Source organism: Brachycentrus maculatus, unplaced genomic scaffold (assembly GCF_059751285.1).
Source record: "Brachycentrus maculatus isolate JH-2025_06_01 unplaced genomic scaffold, ASM5975128v1 h1tg000750l, whole genome shotgun sequence".
NCBI classification, from domain to species: domain Eukaryota; kingdom Metazoa; phylum Arthropoda; class Insecta; order Trichoptera; family Brachycentridae; genus Brachycentrus; species Brachycentrus maculatus.
The window spans coordinates 193,967-220,799 of NW_028281480.1; the positions used below are offsets into that span (position 1 = coordinate 193,967).

General features: G+C 38.3%; 4 protein-coding genes across 4 annotated transcripts; 2 read left to right on the forward strand and 2 right to left on the reverse strand.

The window, feature by feature from the left end:
* Positions 1-1,266: 1,266 nt before the first annotated feature.
* On the forward strand, positions 1,267-4,506 carry LOC148300322 (uncharacterized). Its single transcript, XM_088274949.1, has one exon. It carries the CDS (start codon positions 1,380-1,382, stop codon positions 1,776-1,778), a length of 399 nt encoding a protein of 132 aa, XP_088131075.1. The 5' UTR covers positions 1,267-1,379; the 3' UTR covers positions 1,779-4,506.
* Positions 4,507-7,282: 2,776 nt separating this feature from the next.
* On the reverse strand, positions 7,283-16,635 carry LOC148300323 (26S proteasome non-ATPase regulatory subunit 13-like). The gene is made up of 8 exons (XM_088274950.1): positions 16,454-16,635; positions 16,255-16,368; positions 15,182-15,317; positions 12,718-12,866; positions 11,842-11,998; positions 9,603-9,791; positions 8,867-9,007; positions 7,283-7,648 (listed from the first exon to the last, which is right to left on the reverse strand). The coding sequence occupies exons 1-8, from the start codon at positions 16,567-16,569 to the stop codon at positions 7,472-7,474; spliced, it is 1,179 nt and encodes a 392-aa protein (XP_088131076.1). The 5' UTR covers positions 16,570-16,635; the 3' UTR covers positions 7,283-7,471.
* A 2,260-nt stretch (positions 16,636-18,895) lies between these two features.
* On the forward strand, positions 18,896-21,435 carry LOC148300324 (ribonuclease H2 subunit C-like). The gene is made up of 3 exons (XM_088274948.1): positions 18,896-19,116; positions 19,845-20,068; positions 20,504-21,435. The coding sequence occupies exons 1-3, from the start codon at positions 18,954-18,956 to the stop codon at positions 20,537-20,539; spliced, it is 423 nt and encodes a 140-aa protein (XP_088131074.1). The 5' UTR covers positions 18,896-18,953; the 3' UTR covers positions 20,540-21,435.
* Positions 21,436-21,478: 43 nt separating this feature from the next.
* On the reverse strand, positions 21,479-25,657 carry LOC148300325 (uncharacterized). The gene is made up of 2 exons (XM_088274947.1): positions 25,521-25,657; positions 21,479-24,245 (listed from the first exon to the last, which is right to left on the reverse strand). Exon 2 carries the CDS (start codon positions 24,230-24,232, stop codon positions 23,153-23,155), a length of 1,080 nt encoding a protein of 359 aa, XP_088131073.1. The 5' UTR covers positions 24,233-24,245; positions 25,521-25,657; the 3' UTR covers positions 21,479-23,152.
* Between the last annotated feature and the right edge of the window lie 1,176 nt (positions 25,658-26,833).

The following is a 26,833-nucleotide window of genomic DNA, read 5'->3' on the forward strand; positions in this document are numbered from 1 at the left end:
TAATTTCATACAATCCTGAGATTTGATATCAAAATTTAATATTTTCTGGCGTTTCTCATGTGTGTGATTATAATCCGGGATTCGGATCTCATATACTAATATAAGAGTTTCTGCTTAATAAAAAGCTTCTTTACATCTCACCAATAGATGTCTCTAGTGAAGTTTTAGTGATTCATGAACAAGGTTTCTAAATTGGTTCATATATATAGAACTTCCAAGAATTTGAGTAGTGTGGTTGTCAATAATGGGTAGAATTGGTGAATGTTACACGTGTGTAAAGTGATCACTCAAACCAGCCTATGACGGTCGTAAGCCCCGTAAATGCCCAGACTTCCATATTCTTCTTCATCTTTGATGAGAGGTCAAAAAATAATATCAAAATTTAACATATTCACATTAAATTAACTAAAAAAATAACTAATCATCCCGCGGCTTCCGCAGGGGTAGGCAGAGAGAATAGATCCCCACACCAGTCTTTGAATGCACGCTTCATCTCATACATTAAAAAAATTATTCACACCCAAATGGTGCATAGGGCACTGCATCATACAAACGCAGTTTTATCTTGATCATTAATACATGAAGGAAAGGTGATCAGCCCTCCGCTTCAGGTACTAGTCCATGGTAATATTGAATAAATATTTCAGTGAAAAAATCACTTATATTTATTTGACCCCCCCCTTGGGAACACCCCCTTTCATGTCAAAATAGGTATCAAATAATAATAATTTTAGATAATTTATATAGCACCATTTTCGTAATACATTATCTCAAGGGCGCTTACACAGACGTAAATTATCATATGAAAATGGTAATGATAGACATGAAAAATGTAATATGTAAATATATAAATAAAATGTTTCTCTTTACCTTTTTTATCAACCCTTATCCGCATCTAATGCCAGTATTGGGTGATATTCAATAAATGTTAAAATGAAAATTTGCTTTTATTTATTGTGGACCCCTGCCCCCCTAACAATTAAACTCGGTACCTCCAGCATGGTAGCCGAATGCGCTGACTATTATATAAAAGGGGAATATGAAAACTTATTTCAAAATTATTCATTCAAAGAAATAATAATAATAAAAATATAAAAAACGTCGGTTTTTATATTTTACTGATTTATTTTCACTACTATCCCCGGATTTTTATAATTACTAGTCCGTTTACGATTTCGTAGTCTATGGTATGCATCTTTCGATTTAGTCTATGCCCACGTGATCTATGGAATCAGTTACCTAGTATTCAAAATTCGAACTGTCAAACTGTCAAAAAATAGCAAGTCAAACTTTTACTGGAATTCTTACTTTAGAAGTATTATAGAGAGCTTTAATAGCTGTGTTTTGTTGATTGAATACAAATAAAAAAATAATTGAAAATGTTCGCACGTTTAAAAAGTCACGCGGAAGCCATCGAAGGCGAAATACAAGTCTTGGAGAGAAGCCTCGATCAAAAGACTAAATCGATATTTTCAATCGTTAGTTCGGAAGTCTCGCAGAACACTGTCGACTATATGAAGAGGCTGATATCCGATCTGGAGGATATGGACAAGACGATGTCTAGAATGGTGTCGGAAGCGAGACACATCAACCTGAACGGGCGGAACGAATTCGAGCACTCGGAGCAAGACGTCCGCGCCATGGGCGAGCAGCTCGACAAGATGGAGGACCACTTGGTCGATTTCGGATTCGTAAAGAACAACAGCTTCCGGCGGGAAACGGATGAAAAAGACGGATGTGTTGAAGACTCTTCCGACTTAGAAGATTCGTCATATTAATTTAACCTTTCCTTTCCGGTGATATGAAATTAGTACACATTACGAAAACTTTTACGCATTGAAGGAAGAAAAAAATTGTACAATACGATCTAACATATCCTGGGTATACTAGCAAAAAAGGCTAACTCTAAAATCCCTGTTATTTAAAGCTTTTAGCCTGAATAAAATACCCGCTATTAAACTTAACGTTACATTAACTTTTAAAACCACATATCGCTCACTCCTTTCAACAACGTCATATATCAAAAATCGACAATTTTCAGTTGTGCATGTTTTCGGAATGCCCAGAAAATGTACTATATCCCAGCAAAAGCGGCATATTTTTAACTTAATATTTACCCGCTACAGGGCAGAAGGTGTTGTTTTTGCATTTTGAAGAAAAGGTATTGTTTAATTTTTTTTTTAAATATACTAAATATTTTTCAAATGGAGAAAAAAAACTTTTACAAAAAAACAGGTTTTACCTAAAAAGATCTGTTGCACGGTAAAAAGTTCAATAAGTGGCTTGATATTTATTTTAAATACATTTCATTATATTCTTAAACTTTAAAAACGATCTCATGAAAATTCAAGTTATTTGATAAATGACGTTATTAAAAGGAGTGAGCGATATATATGACATTTCAAACTGCTTAGTGTATTTTGCCAGTATGGCGCAGTATGGAAAAGGACCCTAATTATACTCTGGCATCTCCCGCTCTCTACCAACAGTATGGAAAAGGACCCTAATTATACTCTGGCAGTCTGCCGCCCGACCCTCAGTATACTAATCACAAGTAGCCGCAACACCCAATTCCCATCTGTACAATGTTTGCAGGCGTCTCTCGCGCTCTACCTAAAGTAAGCAAATAGAACGCTCGCAAGCGTCTCCCGCTCTCTACCAACAGTATGGAAAAGGACCCTAATTATACTCTGGCAGTCTGCCGCCCGACCCTCAGTATACTAATCACAAGTAGCCGCAACACCCAATTCCCATCTGTACAATGTTTGCAGGCGTCTCTCGCGCTCTACCTAAAGTAAGCAAATAGAACGCTCGCAAGCGTCTCCCGCTCTCTACCGACAGTATGGAAAAGACACTTTTAAGCGTTTCTTGCAAACAATGTGATAATCCCTCTCTGGTCTCAGTCCTGCGGATTGGTCTGTAGCAGCAGATGACATCTCTTTCCCCATTCTCGCCTATTTTGGGAAGTCTTCTTCAGCTCCTCATACGTGGAGCAGCCCATGTCTTATTATTTTTGACCTCTCATCAAAGATGAAGAAGAATATGGAAGTCTGGGCATTTACGGGGCTGACGACCGTCATAGGCTGGTTTAAGTGATCACTTTACACACGTGTAACATTCACCAATTCTACCCATTATTGACAACCACACTACTCAAATTCTTGGAAGTTCTGTATATATGAACCAATTTAGAAACCATGTTCTTGAATCACTAGAACCTCACTAGAGACATCTATTGGTGAGATGTAAAGAAGCTTTTTATTAAGCAGAAACTCTTATATTAGTATGTGAGATCCGAATCCTGGATTATAATCACACACATGAGAAACGCCAGAAAATACCATTTTCATTTTTATTATTTAAGCTTAAAATTTGACCAGACAATTTATTTACAACATTTTGAGTGTGCCCAAATACTTGTTCACAAAATCTGGATTATTTCCAATTACAGGAGTTATTTTCATATTATTTTTGACATCTCATCAAAGGTGAAGAAGAATATGGAAGTCTGGGCATTTACGGGGCTGACGACCGTCATAGGCTATAACGGCTATATAATGCCCAGACTTCCATATTCTTCTTCATCTTTGATGAGATATCAAAAAATAATGTGAAAATAACTCCTGTAATTGGAGATAATCCAGATTTTGTGGACAAGTATTTGGACACACTCAAAATGTTGTAAAGCCCATGTCTTGGTATAAGTCGCTCAGGTGTTCGCGGCGTGGGCGTCCTCTGGCGTGTATTCCCTCTAGTATTTGGTGCAGAAAACCCTCTTGTCTCAGCGCGGCGCGTCTTTTGGTGATAGTCTCGAGCAGGTACTTCCTTTCTTTGATCAATCGTAGTACCTTGTCATTGGAGATGTGGAATATTAATTGATATTGTAACAGACGTCGCTGTTTGTTAATAAAAATACTAAAGGTTTGTATCACAAGGTTTATTTCACAACACCAGCGCAATACAATTTTATATACGATCTACACTGATCTCGATACGGGGAGGGAGTGCGGGTTGCCAACGGTTGTTTTCTAATACACACGCTCCAGGCAGCCTCGCGGGCATCCATTGGCTGACATCATTCCCCACTCCTTGACATCAATATTGCCATGTTACAATATTATTTAAAAATATAGTATATCGCATACTTTTATACAGGTGGGTGTTTGGTTTGCGGTTACTTGTGATTACTATTGTCCGCCTCCGTAGTGTAATGGTCAGCACGCTCGGCTACCGTTCCGGAGGTCCCGGGTTCGATTCCCAGGGGGGGTCAAATAAATATAAGTGATTTTTTCACTGTAATATTTACTAAAAAATATTACCTTGTACTGGTACCTGAAGCGGAGGGCTGATCACCTTTCCTTCATGTGTAAACGATCAAGATAACACTGCGTTTATATGAAGCGGTGCCCTATGCACCATTGGGGTGCGGATAAGGGTTTTTTTATTATTATTATATTTATTTTTAATGTTAATTAAGGACTTTCACTGTCTTAAAATTGTGTATTGATAAAAATAAGTTAATAAATGACCTATTATAAATAAAATCTACATTATTTATTATATATCTGTTTATTTTACTACTTTTAATTTATTTAAATCATCACATGCAACATCAAGTGAACACAGCGATTCATGCCTGTGTAGGCGTCTAGCTACACTACCAAGTTGGCACCACTGAAAAATACAAATTCGCCACGGAGATTCCCAAACGAATTCAACAAAAGTGGCCAACCGAAGAGAAGAGGCCGAGATTCGCCTGCATCGTTTGGTTCTAAAGGACGTGTAACTAGCTTCACATTTTAATTAAAAATGTCATTAATTAGATTAAATATTAACCTTTTAACTGCGTCAACTTTGTTCCTGAGAGACGCCCGTACGCGGCGGTATTTAGCCGTTTTTAAAATGATTACTTTTATCATGTATTTAGTTAAGAAACGATTTATTTTCCTAAACAAAAACGTTCAATGGGATTCATTGTGCCTTTTTGGTACTCTATAATACACTTGTGTCACATTATTCTTGAAATATATCGTAATATAAACAAATAAGATCGTAACATAAATAAATCACAGTACGCATCGTGTGTCACTCTTACCCACTGGCGATGCGTAGCGTCGAGAGTGAGACAGATATGGGGCATGATTATGGCGCGGACTAATTACCGACCGCAAGAAAAATCAGGGATCTGTTATTTTATTTATCCTTGCGATGCTACAAATTATTAGTCAGATATTTCAACAGATGTCATAAGGCCAAGGATTGACGTATTATTTTATCCAAAGTTCCACACCATGAAAAAATCCCTCCAAGTTGAACTGAGGTTCGAAACTTGGACCTAAGTGAAAACACATACGGTTATGTCAGCCGCGTATGGGGCATGTTTTATTAAAACACATACGGTTATGCGAGCCGCGTGGATAGAGTTAATAGTTAATATCAATAGTACTTGAAGTGTAAGAACTTATATAAAAAAACGATCTGTAAGTAAGAATTCTTTAAATATCCTTTTCTGGCTTCGCATTTTAATAACACACACACACACGAGGTGACCAAACCTGGTTTTAGCCTGAGGGATAAAATTAAAATGAATATACCAGGAAAAAAACCAAAGTAAAGGACATCATGGATCGCGTAGCAGAACTCAAATGGCAGTGGGCAGGACATATTGCAAGACAGGACCCCAAGAATTCTACTATGGAGACCTTGGGAGAGCAAAAGAGGTGTGGGAAGACCCCAAAAAGAGACGGTCCGACGATATAGTCGCTGTGGGGGGTAGAAACTGGCTGCAAGCAGCAACCGACCGGAGGAAATGGAAACAAGGGGAAGAAGCCTATATCCAGCAGTGGAGGTCAGAGGGTTCACGAAGAAGAAAATGCAACTCCAATGTGCCTAAATATCTTGTTGAAAACCTCATATACCTTTTTGATCATGGTCTGTATACTTCGCAGGAGAGAACACCTTCCATTCCTCCACATAACACATCATCCTTCAGCCATTCCTGCACTGGACCAGCCCGCATCTCCACACCAAGAGTGCGCCTTCTCTGCACACCTTCAGGAGACTATTTTTTTATTTTTTTTTATTTTATTAGAAGGAAAAACAACAGTTTCAATACATGAAAATAAATCAGAATACAAAAAAAAATATGAACACCAAAATTACAGTTTTTCACATTTATGCATAGGAGAAGTCTATATATAAGAAGAGATATGAGATAAGGATGGAATAAAGAGAAAAGGAGATGACAGTGATAGGAAAAGAAGAAAAGGAGAGGACTGGGAATAGAATTACCCTTTTAGGTTTATAAAATTTCGAATAATTTTGCTTTAAATTTTGCTTTTTGGACTATACTTGATCCTTACCAGATATCTTATAGGGAACTTCATGTACCTTCCGTACACTTCTTCTTTCCATGTTCGCTCCCTAGGTGGAGCATATGGCCAACACGAGACGTCTCCAAGTCACTCTGTCACGCGCCATCTCCTTGGCTTCCTCCCAGGTCAGTCCGGCGTCTGCAAGTTCTGCTGAGTATAGTCAGTGAATGGGCGCTGGAATCCTCGGGGTTGGAAGAAGAGACACGAGGGGTTGATGCTCTCAGGTGGCATTCTAAGGACATGTCCACCTTCTCCTCTTCAGGACTTCCAGTATGGGGTTGCTGGGTTCTTCTCCTCACATCGTCATTCCTGACCAAGTCATACCACTTTATACCCAGTATTTGCCTCAGGCATCTATTTTCAAAACTTGCTAGTTTTGTAATCTGTGCACTACTCAGGACAAAACACCACATAACACATCATCCTTCAGTCATTCCAGTACTGGAGTAGCCCGCATCTCCACACCAAGAGTGCGCCTGCTCTGTATACCTTCAGGAGACTATACATCCTCGAAACCCTAACTGTGCATCATTTAATTCTTCTTCAATTTCCCGTACCTCTCCTCCCTAACTCCTTACCTGACCAAACTTCCTCTGCCTTCCTTGCTTTCATCAATTTGTTCATTTAACATATCGCTCACTCCTTTCAACAATGTCATATATCATAAATCGTAAATTTTCATTTGTGCTTGTTTTCGGAATGCCCAGAAGATGTACTATATCCCAGCAAAAGCGGCATATTTTTAACTTAATATTTACCCGCTACAGGACAGAAAGTGTTGTTCTTGCATTTTGAAGAAAAGGTATTGTTTGATTATTTTTTTAAATATACTAAATATTTTTCAAATGGAGACAAAACCTTAAGGTTTTACCTAAAAAGATCTGCTGCACAGTAAAAAGTTCAATAAGTGACTTGATATTTATTTTTAATACATTTCATTATATTTTTAAACTTTAAAAACAATCTCCTGAAAAATCAAGTTTATAAGCAAATACCACAGCTGTGTACTAAAGAAAAACTTTGAAAAGAAAATAAACAATACATATCATGATATTTTAATATAAAATTACAGAAATACAAGTGTGTTATCCTAGTGGCTAGCCCAGTTTGGGGATGCTGTCGCCCGCGATGATGTCCTTCCCCGAGTTGTGCAGCAGCAGTGCCGTCTGCTTGACGCCCTCGGCCCACAGGTCCATGGCGACGGCCAGCTCGCCCACGGACTCGCGTTCCAGCGCGCGCGGCCTCACCCACTGGATCAGGACGTCGCGGGCCACCTGGCGACACAAATTGGAACTTCAACACATTGGTATCTAATGGTTGGGTAATATATCCAAAATAAAACAAGGTTTGTTGGATTGGATTCTACATTTATTTGTGTATATGTTAATACGTGACGCGTTTCCTATTCTTAAGACATTATCAAACACTGCTGTTTTGATAATGCAGCGTTTTGATAAATAGTGAAATAAGGAAGGAATGCAAAGCTGAGATAAGCATTATCGATAAAATTAAGAAAGGTGCGTTGAGATGGTTTGGACATGCAGAACGAATGAGTGAGGAAAGAACGGTAAAACAAATTTATGAGGCGAATGTTAGCGGGAAAAGAAGCAGAGGAAGACCGAGAAAAACATGGCACGATCAGGTGTGCCAAATACTTGAAAGTGGTCAGGTTAGGAGTCGTAACAATCGGCGGGTATGTATGAGGAGATGCATGAACGTGGAAGAGGCGAAGAATGTTTGCAAGGACAGAGAGTTGTGGCGCTCTATTCTCTCTGCCTACCCCCGCGGAGAAGCGGCGTGATGGTTAGTTAGTTAGTTAGTTTTGATAGCAGTGTTTGATAATGTACTAAGAAGAGGAAACGCATCACGTATTAATATATCGCTCACTCCTATCAAGAACGTCATAAATCAAAAATCTTTTCAGGAGAATGTTATTAAAGTTTAAAAATATAAAACAATATATTAAAAATAAATATCAAGCCACTTATTGAACTTTTTACTGTGCAACACATATTTTTAGGTAAAACTTGAAGGTTTTTTCTCCATTTGAAAAATATTTTATATGTTTAAAAAAATAATTAAACAATACCTTTTCTTCAAAATGCAAAAACAACATTTTTTGTCCTGTAGCGGGTAAATATTAAGTTAAAAATATGCCTCTTTTGCTGGGATATAGTACATTTTCTGGGCATTCTGAAAACATGCACCACTGAAAATTGTCCATTTTTGATTTATGACGTTCTTGAAAGGAGTGACCGATATACATAAATAAATGTGGAATTCAATCAAACATACCTTGTTTAATTCTGGATATATCCCAAATATGGGAGATATGATACGAACTATGCGTGATACAATGTTCTTTTGGTGGTTTTGTGTACATTGAGGAAAAAATGTGCTATATGCTCCGCGGTCCGCGGGTCGGCCACCCATGCAGTAGGTCCTTCCGTCCTGTACAACGTCACCTAGGCCTAGCGCTGAGTAAGACCTACCTGGTCGATGGCCCCCTTGACCAGCTTTTGGGCCAGCGCCTTCATCACGAGGAGCTCCACTTCCTCCTCGGGCAGATTGGTCTTCTCCGCTATCTCCGTGAAGGTCAACCGTCTCTTCCAAGGCAGCTTTTCAAACGCCATCTGAAAAGCGTCAATATATTTATATATTATTTTCTTTAATTTAAATTCTTTTGCATTTCACAATATAAAATAAATACAAGTACAAAAAAAATATATATTATATATCGCTCACTCCTTTCAAAAACGTCATAGATAAAAAATTGTGGATTTTCAGTTGCGCATGTTTTCGGAATGCCCAGAAAATGTACTATATCCCAGCAAAAGCGGCATATTTTTAACTTAATATTCACCGGCTACAGGGCAGAAAGTGTTGTTTTTGAATTTTTGAATAAAAGGTATTGTTTAATTATTTTTTTAAATATACTAAATATTTTTCAAATGGAGAAAAAACCTTCAGGTTTTACCTAAACAGATCTGTTGCATAGTAAAAACTTCAATAAGTGGCTTGATATTTATTTTTAATATATTGTGTTATATTTTTAAGCATTAAAAACGTTTTCCTGAAAAGTCAAGTTTTTTTGATTTATGACGTTCTTGAAAGGAGTGAGCAATATGTAAATTATTGAAAAAATAATTGATTCAATTCGAAATTGAGTATATATCCAGCTAGACCCGGGTTCTTCCCTATCTCCGACTCTCTCTCATTCTCTCTCACCTCCATGAGGCAGAGCAGGCTGAGCTTCCGCCGCAGGCCCGGCTCGTGCGCGGCCAGGTCGGCCACCGAGGCCCAGCCGGGGCGCAGCTTCCCGAAGGCGGCCACGTTGCCCCGGTTCACGGCGCGCAGCACGTCCACCAGCCACGCCTTCTCCGTGCCCTGGAGGCTCTCCACTATCGGGTGCGATAACTGCACACGGACAAAAGTCAAGTCTTGATAATGAATACTTTAATTATAATAACATACATATTTTCATGAAATGAACTGAGGTTAAGGCCTATATATTTACTTATTTTCACCAATTGTACCCAGTTATAGCAAATAAAAACCTATCGGCGGAAGCTAAACTGGCATTGCACAACGGAGTCCTGGTTCCAACTCTAACGTATGGAAGTGAAACATGGAGTTGGCAAACGAAGGATGAAAGTAGACTGAATGCAGTCGAAATGCCATCTCTCAGAAGAATGTGCGACAAAACGATGCATGATAAATGTGCGAATAGTGAAATAAGGAAGGAATGAGCTGAGATAAGCATTATCGATAAAATTAAGAAAAGTGTGTTGAGATGGTTCGGACATGTAGAACGAATGAGTGAGGAAAGAACGGTAAAACAAATTTATGAGGCGAATGTTAGCGGGAAAAGAAGCAGAGGAAGACCGAGAAAAACATGGCACGATCGGGTATGCCAAATACTTGAAAGTGGTCAGGTTAGGAGTCGTAACAATCGGCGGGTATGTATGAGGAGATGCATGAACGTGGAAGAGGCGAAGAATGTATGCAAGGACAGAGTGGTGTGGCGCTCTATTCTCTCTGCCTACCCCTGTGATGGTTAGTTAGTTAGTTACCAATTCTACCCATTATTGGCAACCTTCTTCATTCTGTGCCACTTGTAACGAAGATCGGCGATCATCATGGCTATCTTCGCTTTAGATGCTGCAGCTCGGAACAGAGATTTGGTGCTTCTGCCAAACCATGGCCATAGGTTTCTCAGCCATGATGTCCTTGGGCGTCCTTGAGTTCTTCGCCCCTCAATATTTCCTCGCATGATTAGGTGGAGAAAAGGATATTTTTCATTTCTTATGACTTGTCCGACTCCGTAGTGTAATGGTCAGCACGCTCGGCTACCGTTCTGGAGGTCCCGGGTTCGATTCCCAAGGGGGGTAAAATAAATATAAGTGATTGTTTCACTGTCATATTTATTCAATATTACCCTGGACTGGTACCTGAAGCGGAGGGCTGATCACCTTTCCTTCATGTGTAAACGATCAAGATAACACTGCGTTTATATGACGCAGTGCCCTATGATCCATTGGGGTGCAGATAAGGGTTTTATTATTTTATTATTATTATGACTTGTCCGAAGTACATCAGCTTTACATCACCTAACCGCGACAACCACACTACTCAAATTCTTGGAAGTTCTATTATGAACCAATTTTGAAACATTGTTCTTTAATCACTAGAACTTCACTAGAGACACCTATTGGTGAGATGAAAAGAAGCTTTTTATTAGCATGTGAGGTCCGAATCCTGGATAATAATCACACACATGAGAAACGCCAGAAAATACCATTTTCATTTTTATTATTTTTATTTATTTTTTTTTATTAGTATTTGGACACACTCAAAATGTTGTAAATAAATTATCTGGGCAAATTATAAGCTTAATAATAAAAATGAAAATGGTATTTTCCAGCGTTTCTCCATGTGTGTGATTATAATCCAGGATTCGGACCTCACATACTAATATAAGAGTTTCTGCTTAGTAAAAAGCTTCTTTACATCTCACCAATAGATGTCTCTAGTGAAGTTCTAGTGATTCAAGAACAAGGTTTCTAAATTGGTTTATATATATAGAACTTCCAAGAATTTGAGTAGTGTGGTTGTCAATAATGGGTAGAATTGGTGAATGTTACACGTGTGTAAAGTGATCACTTAAACCAGCCTATGACGGTTGTCAGCCCCGTAAATGCCCAGACTTCCATATTCTTCTTCATCTTTGATGAGATGTCAAAAAAAAAAAAAAATATTTGACCAGTTAATTGATTTACAACATTTTGAGTGTGTCCAAATACTTGTTCACAAATCTGGATTATCTCCAATTATAGGAGTTTGAAAATGCCATAACTAGGCGAAACAATCGTCACGAAATGGACGGTAAAATAAAACTTAGTAGACTCAAAAAATCAGTGTTTGATTTAGCATTGCGTTGTGTGGCAGTGTCTGATGGGAAGCTCACCAGCTCTCCGAGGTTGTAGATGTCCTCGGCCAGCAGCGCGGCCACTCCGAGGAAGAAGGCGTGCTGGGCCTTCTGCGCGGGGCTGCTGTGCTCCTCCCCGGCGCAGCCCAGCTGGCGCAGGGCCGCCCGGTAGTAAAGCGCGTGCTGGCCTTGCAGTCTGCAAGAGAGTGACATGTTTAACACATTCAATATGTATAAAATAATGATTAAAGAAAACACTTCGTTTTTTACCACTTGAGTTTTATTATAGACTACATGTTTCAGAAGTTAAACTTCCATCATTCAGGTCTGTATAGTAACTAAAATATAAAATATAAAATTGTTCTATAAATAAGGAGAGGGGAAAGTTAGGGGGAGGGGGTTAGTCAAGGGGCGGAGTTTGAAAACAAAGGAAAAATGGAAAGCAAAGGTGAAGAATTTTGAAACAATATATTATTTAATAAATTATTATTAGAATTTAGGTTTTTTTGGATTTCACGGATTTCAAATCCTTCCTTTTTGTGTGTATGTATAACATTTTAGACATTTCGGTGTACAGAATTTTGTCTAGTCTGACGATGTCAGCTACGACGAAACCCAGTCGCTGGTCAAGTAAAATTCATATGGAAAAAATTACATAATTGTTATTTTATTCTATAATGTCATACAGAAAAACTCATTATTGTGTCGGGTTGTGGTCCCGCGGTTAGTGTCGCGGACTCTTGAGTCAGAGTTTCTCGGGTGGGTCCGACTTTACCACAATTTGATACCTATTTTTCACAAATATTTCTATTTTAATTTAAAAAATAATTCAAAATTTAATTGGGCGTTGTCCTAGTACAAGTAAGAAGTACCAACCCAGCATAACACCTAACCGTTCGCTGTGTGAGTACCTACCTGTAGTACTGTGAAGCGAGCTGGTAGTATCTGCCGTGAACCGTGGTGACTCCGTCGGCATCCTCCAGGGAGTTCTCCAGCTCCTCGATGATCCGCTTGGTGTTGACGAGGTCCTGAAGGTCTTCCAGATATATCTGGCCTTGAAGTACCTGCTCGGGAGACAAATCGCGGGTTAACCTTTTAACTGCGTCAACTTTGTTCCTGAGAGACGCCCGTACGCGGCGGTATTTAGCCGTTTTTAAAATGATTACTTTTATCATGTATTTAGTTAAGAAACGATTTATTTTCCTAAACAAAAACGTTCAATGGGATTCATTGTGCCTTTTGGTACTCTATAATACACTTGATCAAGCTTGCCTCTTTTACAAGGCATCAGGTTCGCGCCGCCCAGGACGACCATTGCTGACAATTCGTCGGCAGTTCTCGTCAGAACTTCGCGACGCGGATCTGACTTGGGAGGATGCAAGGGAGCTGGCAGCCGACAGAAAAGCCTGGAGACAGTTTGTGGACTCCATATGCTCCACCTAGGGAGCGGATATGGTTATTATATAATACACTTGTGTCACATTATTCTTGAAATATATCGTAATATAAACAAATAAGATCGTAACATAAATAAATCAAAGCACGCATCGTGTGTCACTCTTACCCACTGGCGATGCGTAGCGTCGAGAGTGAGACAGATATGGGTCATGATTATGGCGCGGACTAATTACCGACCGCAAGAAAAATCAGGGATCTGTTATTTTATTTATCCTTGCAATGTTACAAATTATTAGTCAGATATTTCAACAGATGTCATAAGGCCAAGGATTGAGGTATTATTTTATCCAAAGTTCCACACCATGAAATAATCCCTCCAAGTTGAACTGAGGTTCGAAACTTGGACCTAAGTGAAAACACATACGGTTATGTCAGCCGCGTGTGGGGAATGTTTTGTAAAAACACAAACGGTTATGCGAGCCGCGTGGATAGAGTTAATCTTCCCCTCCCGGTGATATGTACTTACTATAAATCGTCCATTTAAATGAGAATATCAATATAAAATATAGTAGAGACAGGCTCATGTATTTCTTTGTAATATTTATTTATTTATTTATTGAACGGCTAAAGCCTTTAACATAATACATATATACAGTATCTAATATAAAAATACACTAATGAATACACTAATAGAGAAACTAAAAGTCTTAAACATAAAATAATAATGAAATAACAAATAGTAAGCACTGGTCAATACACGTCTCCTTCACACACCATCAGCGAGCAGCGAGAGAGAGTGAAACACAACGTTTACATTTATCCATTACAACATGGAGAAGAAATGCTGAGAAAGTACACACTTCAAGGTGGATAACAATATATTAAATAAATCTATACTTTCAAAAGCATTGGCTAACATGTGAAGCCGCGGAATGGGAGAGAACATGGCATAGTTTGCGTTATGTACAAATACTGGAAATACAGATTTTTGCCTAGTACCTCTTGGACGCACGCTAAGCTTTATTTGATTTAGGAGATCAGGGCTGGTAAGAATTTGATATAACAGGACCAAATCAGTAATTACCCTTCTATCACTGAGATTTATTCATTTTAGCCGCTTCATGATGCAAATATAATATAATCTAACTCAACAATGGGTATATTTAGTTTAAAATTAATGTATCTAAGGAATTTGTGATATCGCTCACTCCTTTCAAGAACGTCATAAATCAAAAAATTAGATTTTTCAGGACAACATTTTTTAAGTTTAAAAATATAACAAAATAAATATCAAGCCACTTATTGAACTTTTTACTGTGCAACAGATCTTTTTAGGTAAAACCTGAAGGTTATTTCTAACTAACTAACTAACTAACCATCACGCCGCTTGCCCGCAGGGGTTGGCAGAGAGAATCGAACGCTGAGACTCGCAATCCAGTCAGCCGCTCTTCCCGCGGGGGCGCAAAGAAGAGAACAATGCAAGAGTGTAGATTTGCGACATGGAATATCAGAGGACGTATGGATGGAAAAATGAATGAACTGTGTGATGTGAGGAAGAGTAAGTGCTTAGATTTACTATGTGTGACTGAAAGCTGGAAGAAAGGAAATGGATCGATGGAGGTTATTTCTCCATTTGAAAAATATATAGTATATTTAAAAAAATAATTAAACAACACCTTTTCTTCAAAATGCAAAATCAACACTTTCTGCCCTGTAGCGGGTAAATATTAAGTTAAAAATATGCCGCTTTTGCTGGAATATAGTACATTTTCTGGGCATTCCGAAAACATGCACAACTGAACATAGACGATTTTTGATTTATGACGTTCTCGAAAGGAGCGAGCGATATAAGAAAGCTTTTTATTTAGCAGAAACCCTTTTTTTAATACAACTATTTCAACATGTGGCGTTCATTTGATAAACATTGTATTTAGGGGGTGGTTGGATAAACACTGTACTATTTACGAATAACACAACTCACCTTGCACAGGGCTAGAGCCTCATCGTTGGCTTTGACTTTGGACTCTATCTTTTCCAGGAAAGTGACGGCCTCTTTACGATCTGTATATTGTTTTATAATAATGGCTACGATTTCAACCAGCGCCAGGGGATTTATTCTAAAAAGAACAGAAAAACACATAAGTTAATTTTCATCAATCGTTGGGTAATATATCCATAATAAATTACCAAAATATTTTAAGGATAAAGTTGTCTTAAACAAAAATTGTCACGAATATGCTACTAGACAAAAGGATAAAATAAGACTACCATTATTGAAAAGAGCTGAGTCGCAAAATTGCTTGATGTATAAGGGTTTAAAAATGTATGATGAGATGCCTGAATGTATGAAGAATGAAAAGTGTCTGAAAGAATTTAAAATTAAATGTCTAAGTTACTGTAAGGAAATGTAAATATATAAAGATGATGTAAATGTATATAATAGTTTAAATTAGTTTTAATATAAGCTAACTTAAGAAATAATAAAAAATAATAATAATAATAATAAAACAAGGTTTTTGTTGGACAGAATTCTACATTTATTTATGTATATCTTAATACGTGACGCGTTTCCTCTTCTTAGGACATTATCAAACACTGACTAAAAACATTTTACTTATTTACTAACATTAATTGCTATTATTAGGTCTAGGAGTACATATAATGGTTACATATAGTGGGTGCACCGAAATGTCCGCCTCCGTAGTGTAATGGTCAGCATGCTCGGCTACCGTTCTGGAGGTCCCGGGTTGGATACCCAAGGGGGGTCAAATAAATATAAGTGATTTTTTCACTGTAATATTTATTCAATATTACCCTGGACTGGTCCTGAAGCGGGGGGCTGATCAACTTTCCTTCATGTGTAAACGATCGAGATAACACTGCGTTTATATAAAGCAGTGCCCTATGCACCATTGGGGTGCGGATAAGGCTTTTAATTAATAATTAATATCGAATGTAATATAAGCAAACTGAAGAGATAAAATAAAAAATGAATGAATGAAAATAATGCAAATCATGACAGATTCAAACAAATGGAGGTTAGTTTTGACTCACTTGTTTTCAAATGTAACAATAAAGTTGGAATACAGCTGAATCAGATTGTCACCCTGTTGCAATTGTGCATTTTTGACGAACGTGTCCAGTTTCAGCGTCAGCTGGTGCCATAATCTGGAATAGAAGCAAAAATAACAGTGTCATCGAGGGACATGTCAAAATTTCGAAAACGATGAAGTCAAGTCGAACTTTAAATTACTTTTTGTTGTATAATTCTTCGAGCTGCGCCCAATCTCCGGCCAATTCTCTGTCGCTCGTTTGTTTCTTTGTCAGAAAATCGGCCACGTCCGGGGCGGAGAACCGTACTTGCGCCATATTCGCGAATTTAAATTAAACGAAAATAAAAACACGGAACTGTTCGCGTTGAAAAATCGGACAAGTAATGACACGAACATAGCGACAAGTCTGGGTGAGTCACGAGTCGTTCGCGAACGAATCGGCTCATTGAATCGGGTAGCGGAGCCGCGAAGTTATTTCCAACAAACTAATCTGTATAACTTTGGAGTGTTTTTGCCTAGAATTTTCACTCATGAATTACATGAAATTATAGTAACCTTAAACATAAAGAGTAAATCCACTCACAAGTAGGCATAGGCTATGAAACTTTTAAAGTTGAAGCCTGAGTAGGGACATGACAAACGGTGTTGCATAAGCCGTAGCTAGATTTCAGAGTCACTTGGACGTTAGGTAATTCAAAAAAAAAACTGTATAACTTTGTCTGACTTCATAGTGTAGTGGTTTGCGCGCTAGGTTACCACGCTGGCGATCCAGGGTTCGATAACCGAGAGGGTAATATAAAATGATAGTGATTTTTTCAGTCTAATATTTATTTAATATGACCCTGAAGCGGAAGGCTGATCACATTTCCTTCGTGTATTTGACGATCAAGATAACACTGGTTCTTACGATGCAGTGCCCTCAGCACCATTGGGTATGGATAAGGGTAAAAAGAAGAATCTGTTTTTTCAAAGCCATGCAGTTTAGACATTTTTCAAATACATTATTAGCTCCTCCCTCCTCAGGAACACTTCATTCGAAGTTTATTCAATATTAAGGGTCCACAACATTCGAATATTCGGCTCGGGAGAAAAATCTCAAAGCCAACTATTCCCTTGATTTCCAACGTATGTTCAACCATTGCCCTTATTTCAGAAACGAAGCCACTGAGTAAAGGTCATTGAGTCAGTCACATTTTATTAGGTTGAACATGAAAATTCGTTCTGCAGACGCTCTAGTCGACTAATATTTGTGAAATATTTTAAATTATCTACCAAAGGTCTAAGGGTCTAAGTTTTCTGGTTAGGTTTTATCATTTTCTTATTTAGGTAGGAATCTTAATGCGCTCCTTCAGACGGATGTGTGGAAAATCATTGTATGACAGAATTAAAAACGATGATCTAAGAAAGGAATGTAAGGCTGGACGAGGAATAAATGAAAAGATTAGGAAGAGTTCTTTGCGGTGGTATGTACACGTGGAGCGAATGGATAACGAGAGAATGACTAAGAAAATATATGTGGCGAATATGAGAGGGAAAACAGAACGAAGACGACCAAAGAAGACTTGGCACGATCAGATCAATCAGAACCTAAAATCTGGCGGTGTCAAAAGTCTGCGTAATTGGAGGGCATGTATGACTAGACGTATGGATGTGAAGGAGGCGAGGAGTGTATGTCAGGACAGAAGAGTGTGGCGTTCCATCCTCTCTGCCTACCCCTGCAGAGAAACGGCGTGATGGTAGTAGTAGTAGTAGTAGTAGTAGTAGTAGTTAGTAGGAATCTTATATCCACCTGCGCGTACGCATTAGTAAAAGATTACTGACAAGTAAAAATCTTAAATGAAACGCACATTATTTTCAATTTTTTTCGAGCAATTTAACAAAGAAGTACTTTACGTATTAGATCCGGATCCAAAAATTGATTGATTTTAACAGGGTCATTGAAAGATCCAAATCTCCTGTCGATACCAACGAGTCTACCACAACAAGCATTTTACATTAATGGAGCAGACTTGCTTAACAACTACAAGTACGGGGTAGGTAGTTTATAAAAAGAAATAAAAAAATAATGAAAAAAAAACTTTAAAATTCATGTTTGTCAGGCACCAAAGCGTATACATGTAATGAAAAAACATCTTGACACCGTTTGTAAAATTCCTGAAGGGTAAAAAACAGTTTTGAAAAAGAAATGCAATTATCACCCTTAGAATACGAGCAAATTAATATTAAAATTCGTTGATTAATCTATTTGAGACATGTAATCAGAGGAGAAAATTTCAAGCTGCTATAATTGGTTTTTAAGGGTGATATCGAGGGTCGAAGAGGTGTCAAAAGAAGGCGGATCTCCTCGCTCTATAATATACATGAGTGTACAGGAGTATGGAGCGTCGAGAAGCTGTTTCAAACTCCCCAAAATAGAGACATATTATGACAGTTGATGGTCAACGTTGGTGGGACCCGACACGACACGTAAAGAAGAAGAAGAACACCAGCAGGTACCTACTAGCGCAGAGTGGTTTATTATTATTTTAGTCTATGCTCTATGTTGTCAAAATGACAGCTAATTTAGCGGCAAAGGGCCACCGTTAAAAATATCACCAGTACAAAATCTTCAATACACTGCACAATTTTTTACACGTCTTTTTACTGTTTGAAATAAAATTGCATCCCAAATTACTTTCGTTGGATTTTAAAGTCTTCAAAATGTCCGTTATTATTGAAAACAATTTAAAATCCGATAAAAAGCCTAAAGTAATGCATTACCTTCCTTGCAAGATCGAAGGGGAATGCGAAAAGAAATTGGTGAATGAAGAAGCCGATGTTGAGAATTATTTCACACGTTATATAAAAAAACACGACGATGGAAGTAAGTTTATCACACGATATTTATTTATTTATTATTATGCATTTTAAAATATATATCGCTCACTCCTTTCAAGAACGCCATAAATCAAAAAACTTGATTTTTCAGGAGAACGTTTGTGAAGTTTAAAAATATAATACAATTTATTAAAAATAAATATCAAGCCACTTATTGAACTTTTGAATGTGTAACAGATCTTTTTAGGTAAAACCTGAAGGTTTTTTCTCCATTTAAAAAATAACTATATAGTTAAACAATACCTTTTCTTCAAAATGCAAAAACAACACTTACTGCCCTGTAGCGGGTAAATATTAAGTTAAAAATATGCCACTTTTGCTGGGATATAGTACATTTTCTGGGCATTCCGAAAACATGCACAACTGAAAATTGTCGATTTTTGATATATGACGTTGTTGAAAGGAGTGAGCGATTTATTTAATATGACCCTGGACTGGTACCTGAAGCGGAAGGCTGATCACATTTGCTTCGTGTTTTAACAATCAAGATAACACTGCTTCTATACAATGCAGTGCCCTCCATAATAGGAACAAAAAGAAGAACTAGACACACCGCTACATTGGCCCCATAAATTTGTTTACACCTTTATGAGCTATATATATATATATATATATATATATATATACATATATATATATATATATATATATATATATATATATATATATATATATATATATATATATATATATATATATATTTTATTTTTACAGCTAGTACAGCGTCGCTCCGCGGGCGTCCGCTGGTTGGTTCGGAAGTCGGCGATCTCCACGTCTCTCTCGTGACGGAATCTCGTCAGCCTCTGGACATGGACACCGACCGCAAGCTGCACGTGCAGTTTGAAACGGACACGTTCACAGGGTGGAATTGGGACATGAGGCCGAGCGTCAATACGCCCCTGCAATCCGCCATGCAGTGGTTCTCAATAGCAGAAGCCGTAAGGACAAAAATTTGATTTTTTATATTTTGAAAAAATTCTAAATAAGTATTTTGAATACTTGATCACACCAAGGTCTTTCCCTTCTCCTATTAAAATGACGGTTATGACTGTCTGAAAATTAATTTTCAGTATTTTATTCATCCGCCTCCGTAGTGTAATGGTCAGCACGCTCGGCTACCGTTCTGGAGGTCCCGGGTTCGATTCCCAAGGGGGGTAAAATAAATATAAGTGATTTTTTTCACTGTCATATTTATTCAATATTACCCTGGAATGGTACCTGAAGCGGAGGGCTGATCACCTTTCCTTCATGTGTAAACGATCAAGATAGCACTGCGTTTATATGACGCAGTGCCCTATGCACCATTGGGGTGCGGATAAGGGTTTTATTATTTATTATTTTATTCATTAAAATTAATTTTTTTCTCTTTTCAGCTTCACGCTCCAATACCAACCGCCATTTTAGAATAGATATGGAGCCTTTTCAACACTTATGGGACCTCTAAAAATATATTTAAAACAAAAACTCGAAAAACACTGAATGGTTTGAAAGATTTATTTGAATACATTGTATTTTTTATACCAACTAACTTACTAATCATCACGCCGCTTGCAGCAGAATAGGCGGAGAGGATAGAACGCCACATGAATATGTCTTTGCAAACAATACGATAAAGATAACACTGCGTTTATATGCAGTGCCCTATGCACCGCTGGGGCGCGGATAAGGGTTTGAAGATACAATTTAAATTTGTAATGTGTATGTAAATTATAAATAAATAGATTGAAATTGAAATATAAATTGAATTGAAAATAGCTTGAGAGTAATAGTCCTCTTTAATTTTAATTTAATTTAATTTCCCTGGAGACAGTTTGTGGACTCCATATGCTCCACCTAGGGAGCGGATATGGTTATTATATATGTAATAGTCCTTATCTCAGGCAGCTCTAAACAGCGCCTGATCCCCGTCCAATCCGGTATATTCCGGAGCCAGGAGATCTGCCTTCTGCCCACACCTCATCAACCTTCTATGATTCTTCTCCGTCTTATTCCTCATTGCTGAGGGTTGTGACCCTTGCAGAAGCAATGACTCTTCTCCAGTTATCCCTTGACTGCGCTGCACGTAGCGCTCCAACCACCTTAACTCCATCGGTCCATCGTGTGGGGATCTTCCTCTCCCTCTCTTCCCCTCTAGGCTACCCATCTCAACCAGTCGTTCCAGGCTATCCTCCTTGCCACACGCAACGTGTCCAAAGTACTGGAGAATTAGTCATGCACAGACATTGGCCAGTGTCAAACCATCCAACACAGCCAGTTTATAATACTAAATATGTCTTGTAGTATTTTTTTACAAATAAAACACTCCGTGCAACAAAAGAAATAAATATATTTTATTTATTAAACACAACATTGAATATATTTAAATAATTATATATATTTTTTAAGGAATAGCACTCAAAGCCTCTATTAGAGGCTTGTCTGCAGGTAGAATAGTAAAGATAGGGAAGGTTAATGTGAAAAATACATCACAAACACCCAGACCAGTTGAAAATATATCTTTCTTGAATTTATTTTGCACTTGGCGGAAATCGCACCCGCGATGCCAGTTGGGCAGGCGAGCGTCTAACTAACCACGCCACCGCGCCTGTCGTGGCGCCGAATTATTGAGCAGCCGTGTACTAAGCGAGAATAGGTGTTTGCGTAGAATCTTAGGCGTGCGGTGGTTTGACTTTGTGAGGAATGAAGAGATAAGGCGTAGGACGCAGCAAATCTTGGTCACAACTGTCGTCAAGAAAAGGCGATTCAGTTGGCTTGGCCATGCACTCCGCATGCCTCCCGAGAGCCGCCATCAAGCTTGCCTCTTTTACAAGGCATCAGGTTCGCGCCGCCCAGGACGACCACTGTTGACAATTCGTCGGCAGTTCTCGTCAGAACTTCGGGACGCGGATTTGACTTGGGAGGATGCAAGGGAGCTGGCAGCCGACAGAAAAGCCTGGAGACAGTTTGTGGACTCCATATGCTCCACCTAGGGAGCGGATATGGTTTATTATTATTATATATGTACATATCGTAGTCATACAGGAAAAAGTGACCCAGTGCATTGTTTTACAAAAACGTGATCATTGACTATTTGATATCTTACTAGCTTAATATTGCCCTGAAAAACATCCCAAAGGATTTTAAACTTGTAAGTATAATATATTGACTTGGTAAAAATGACTAACTGCATTGATGTTTATTTTGTTGCCAAGCAAAAGTGGCTTAAATGGCCCTCCTGAACATTTTACGTTTTGTCAGTTGGTCACTTTCTCCTGTACGACTACGATATATGCAGGGCTTTTTTTAAAAACAAAAAAGGTCATGGAACTCACAAATGAACTCCAGGAGCACATTATCTCAATTCAATTCAACATAATATTTTTGTTTTGATATCTTAACATAGATGAAGAAGAATACAAAAGTCTGGGTATTTACAGATCCTACAACCTGTCATACACTGGTTTAAGTGATCACTTTACACACGTGTAACATTCACCAATTCACCCATGATTGACAACCACACTACTCAAGTTCTTGGAACTTCCATAGATCGCTCACTCCTTTCAAGAACGTCATATATCAAAAATCGTCAATTTTCAGTTGTGCATGTTTTCGGAATGCCCAGAAAATGTACTATATCTTAGCAAAAGCGCCATATTTTTAACTTAATATTTACCCGCTACAGGGCAGAAAGTGATGTTTTTGCATTTTGAAGAAAAGGTATTGTTTAACTATTTTTTAAAATAATAAACTATTTATTTTTTAAATGGAGAAAAAACCTTCAGATTTTACCTAAAAAGATCTGTCGCACAGTAAAAAGTTCAATAAGTGTCTTGATATTTATTTTTAATACATTGTATTATATTTTTAAACTTTAAAAACGTTCTCGTGAAAAATCAAGTTTTTTGATTTATGACATTCTTGAAAGGAGTGAGCGATATATTCTTCTTCATTTTTGTTGAGATGTAAAAAAATAATATGAAAAGTAACTCCTGGATTTGTGAACCAGTATTTTGACACACGCAAAATGTTGTTACAACTTTTTAGCATAACCGAGACAGCTTTTCGCTATGCTTCTTGGCCTTGTGTTTCTCCAACGTTTTTTCCACTTTCGAAGCGAATTTGCACATGTTGCACTTGTACTGTTTGTCCTCGTGTTTCCGGCTGTGCGATTTGAGCTCGCTGGCCGTCCGGCAGGAGTACCCGCACAGCTCGCAAGAGAACTGCTTGGAGCCGTGCCTCAGCTTGTGGTAGCGCAGGGCGGCGGGGAACTTACAACGATAGGAGCAAAGGTCACAAGCTAGGGGTAGATCGTCCGAGTGCTTTAGCATGTGCGATTTGAGAGACATGGCGGTCTTGCACACGAACTGACACTGCCCGCATATGTGGGAGAGATTCAAATGCGTGGCTTTATGGTAGTTAAGAGCCGAGAGAAATTTGCATCGGTAGTTGCATTCGTTACAAGCGTACGGCATCTCATTTAGATGGTTTCGCCGGTGGGACTTCAGCTGGGCGGTGGTTCTCGCGGAGTAACTGCAGAACTCACACGCGTGCACAGCTGACGATTCTTCCAATATTTTGTGGCTGCAGAAACCTACGGAATACTGTCGCGAGTGGCTGCAGATCTCGCACTGCTTCGAGCCGTGCGATCTTCGCTTTTTGCGGATCTTCGGATGTATTCTCCTGTGGAGACTCATCTCCGTCTTGTCCGCCGTCGCAAAGTTACAAAAGCTGCAGAGGGATATTCTTTTTTCTGGTTTTTTATCAATGTCCCGCAAACTGTCATCGTTTGCCTCCGCATCTTGCATTCTTATTAGATTATCTCTGACCATGTTTGTGAAAAAAGTACCCACAGGATCTTGTAGATTTTCTAATGCGTCGTTTTGAGGTTCTGGCGGTTCTGTTTTGAATAAATCTTCATTTTCTTTCTTGATCAAATCGTCCGTTTTGATTGTCTCATTGTCGATTTCTTTGGCGCGCTTCTTGAAGCGTATCTTCATCAGGTTTATACCATACTTAGAGACCTCTTCGTCGTTGTTTAGAAGTTCCATATCCCACGATCCCGTTGTGTGTTGGTCCGCCTCCTCCGTGCCAGGCTCCAGTTTGACCGTGACACCGTTCATATCAAAAGACTGTCTGCAACATACACACAAAAAACAAGCCTTAAGTCTTTAGTAGTAAGATATTTTTACTACTACTACCACCATCACGCCGTTTCTCCGCAGGGGTAGGCAGAGAGGATGGAACGCCACACTCTTCTGTCCTGGCATACACTCCTCGCCTCCTTCACATCCATACATCTAGTCACACATGCCCTCCGATTACGCAGACTTTTGACACCGCCAGATTTTAGGTTCTGATTGATCTGATCGTGCCAAGTCTTTTTCGGTCGTCCACGTTCTGTTAAGATATTTTTAGATTTTAATAATTTGTCCGCCTCCGTTGTGTAATGGTCAGCATGCTCGGCTACCGTTCTGGAGGTCCCGGGTTCGATTCCCAAGGGAGGTAAAATAAATATAAGTGATTTTTTCACTGTAATATTTATTCAATATTACCCTGGACTGGTACCTGAAGCGGAGGGCTGATCACCTTTCCTTCATGTGTAAACAATCAAGATAACACTGCGTTTATTTGACGCAGTGCCCTATGCACCATTGGGGTGCGGATAAGGGTTTTATTATTATTATTAATCATTTGGCTATATTTTTTTTAGGTAATATATCCAAAATTAAACAAGGTTTTTTTCTTGAATGTTTTTCGCAGAAACTTTGTGGCACATTTTATAAGCTTTATAAAATTGAACAACTTTGTTTTAACCACTTTATTATTGGTACACTTCATCCAACCGGTTTCGACAAGAACCTTGTCATCATCAGGGTTTATGTACTAATTCTAAAGCATTGAAATGGATAGAAATTCCTCATCAAATACGCATTTCTTCTAGTCTCTAGACTGCTGTAGCCGAGCATACCCTGGAGGAACTGGGTCGGGTAGAGCCGAGGATAATAGCCGTACTCTCTCATGTAGAGATACCTCAGAAATTTCTTATGGACTTTCTCTACCGTATCGGCTTTCGGTACACCTTTCCTTTATGTGTTAACGATCAAGATAACACTGCGTCACTACGACGCAGTGCCCTATGCACCATTGGGTGCGGATAATGGTTAGAAGAAGAATAATTTTATGGACTTAGAAATTGGAAGAAATGCTTAAAAAAGATTGCCAGTAAAAATGTTTTTACTTAGTTACATACGTCTTAATTTATAATCCATTTCATATTTATCAAAGAATATTTTTACATATTCAATGTCAGGTTCTCGGAGAGAATGTAAACAAAAAATACAGCTCTGGTGAGGAAATGGCGGCGATATTTCATGGAAAAATGGTCATTAATATCGTATCAATACTCACAAATGCGTTTTAAATGTCCCTAAAGTACAGCTATGGCTGTTGTCACAAGTGTTTCAAAGATTTTTAAAGTTAAAATAGTAAATATACGGTTCATTTGACGGATTAGGGCTTATAGTAAATGAGTCTCTGTCAGTCTTTACGACTGCTGTCATTTTTACTGTCAGTGTCAAAAAATTCGGGCCAATCAGAGATTCGGTTGTACTGCGCATGTCTCAGAGTGCAATGCCTCCTATATCAATATGTTTTTATTTTATCTGCTTGGTTAGTACTATTTTATAGCTCCGTGGTGCGTACTCTGAATGTTAGAATTGCGAGTGTTTTTGCCTAGAATTTTCCCTTATGAATTACATGAAGTTATTTACATAAAGATTAAATCCACGCACGAGTAGGCATAGGCTATGAAACTTAAAAAGTTGAAGCCTGAGTAGGGTCATGATAAGCGGTGTTGCATAAGCCGTAGCTAGATTTCAGAGTCACTTGGACGTTAGGTAATTCAAAAAGACAGACCGCAAGCATATTATTATTTTAAAAATGTAAGTTACAATAATGAACAGTCTAAAAGCCTTCGAGATAAGGCGGGAAAAACGTCTGCTCCATATATCTTGAATGAATCATGTGACGACTCAGAAGTTCTTTCCAGAGCAGGTGTAGGTCGTATTGAATATAAAAAAACAGCACAATCTTCTATCTGAGATTTGTCCGGAATAAGGGTTATTTGTTCCGAACATCACAGGACAGAGAAGCCTTCTCCAGAATGATCGCCAACGATTTTTCCATTGTTAGATACCCTACCTAGATGCACTGTAGACACCATGCATCTGGGTCTACTCTGGTAGTACTCTACTTGAAAATGTAGCAACTTGATTACTTAAGTGGAGACCTCACTAAATATATCGCGCGTAAATATTGTATTCATTATATAGAAGGCTTTGACGGTGCTGCCATAATTTAAATTTAATTGATGCGCATCAAAAGCGTGACATTTAAAATTAAAGATTAAGAAATACTAAGTGAGACCCACCCAATGCTGCATTGGGTACCAGACGGAACCAAAACTATAATCAATCGATCGTTTATTATATAAAGGGCAAAGACTATAAGTATATTTGATATTTAACTCAAGACACTATTACACTTTTGGAGTAGTTTATAATACACAAGAGAATATTATAAGCTACTCCAAAATATACTTTAAAATGATCTGAAGATATCAGATGTCGTATTTGTCTAAGCTAGACAAAATCTGAAAAGTCCGGGATGTAAGTAACAACACCAAGATGAAGCTTGTAAAAAGCTTGGTCCACTCGATTTTT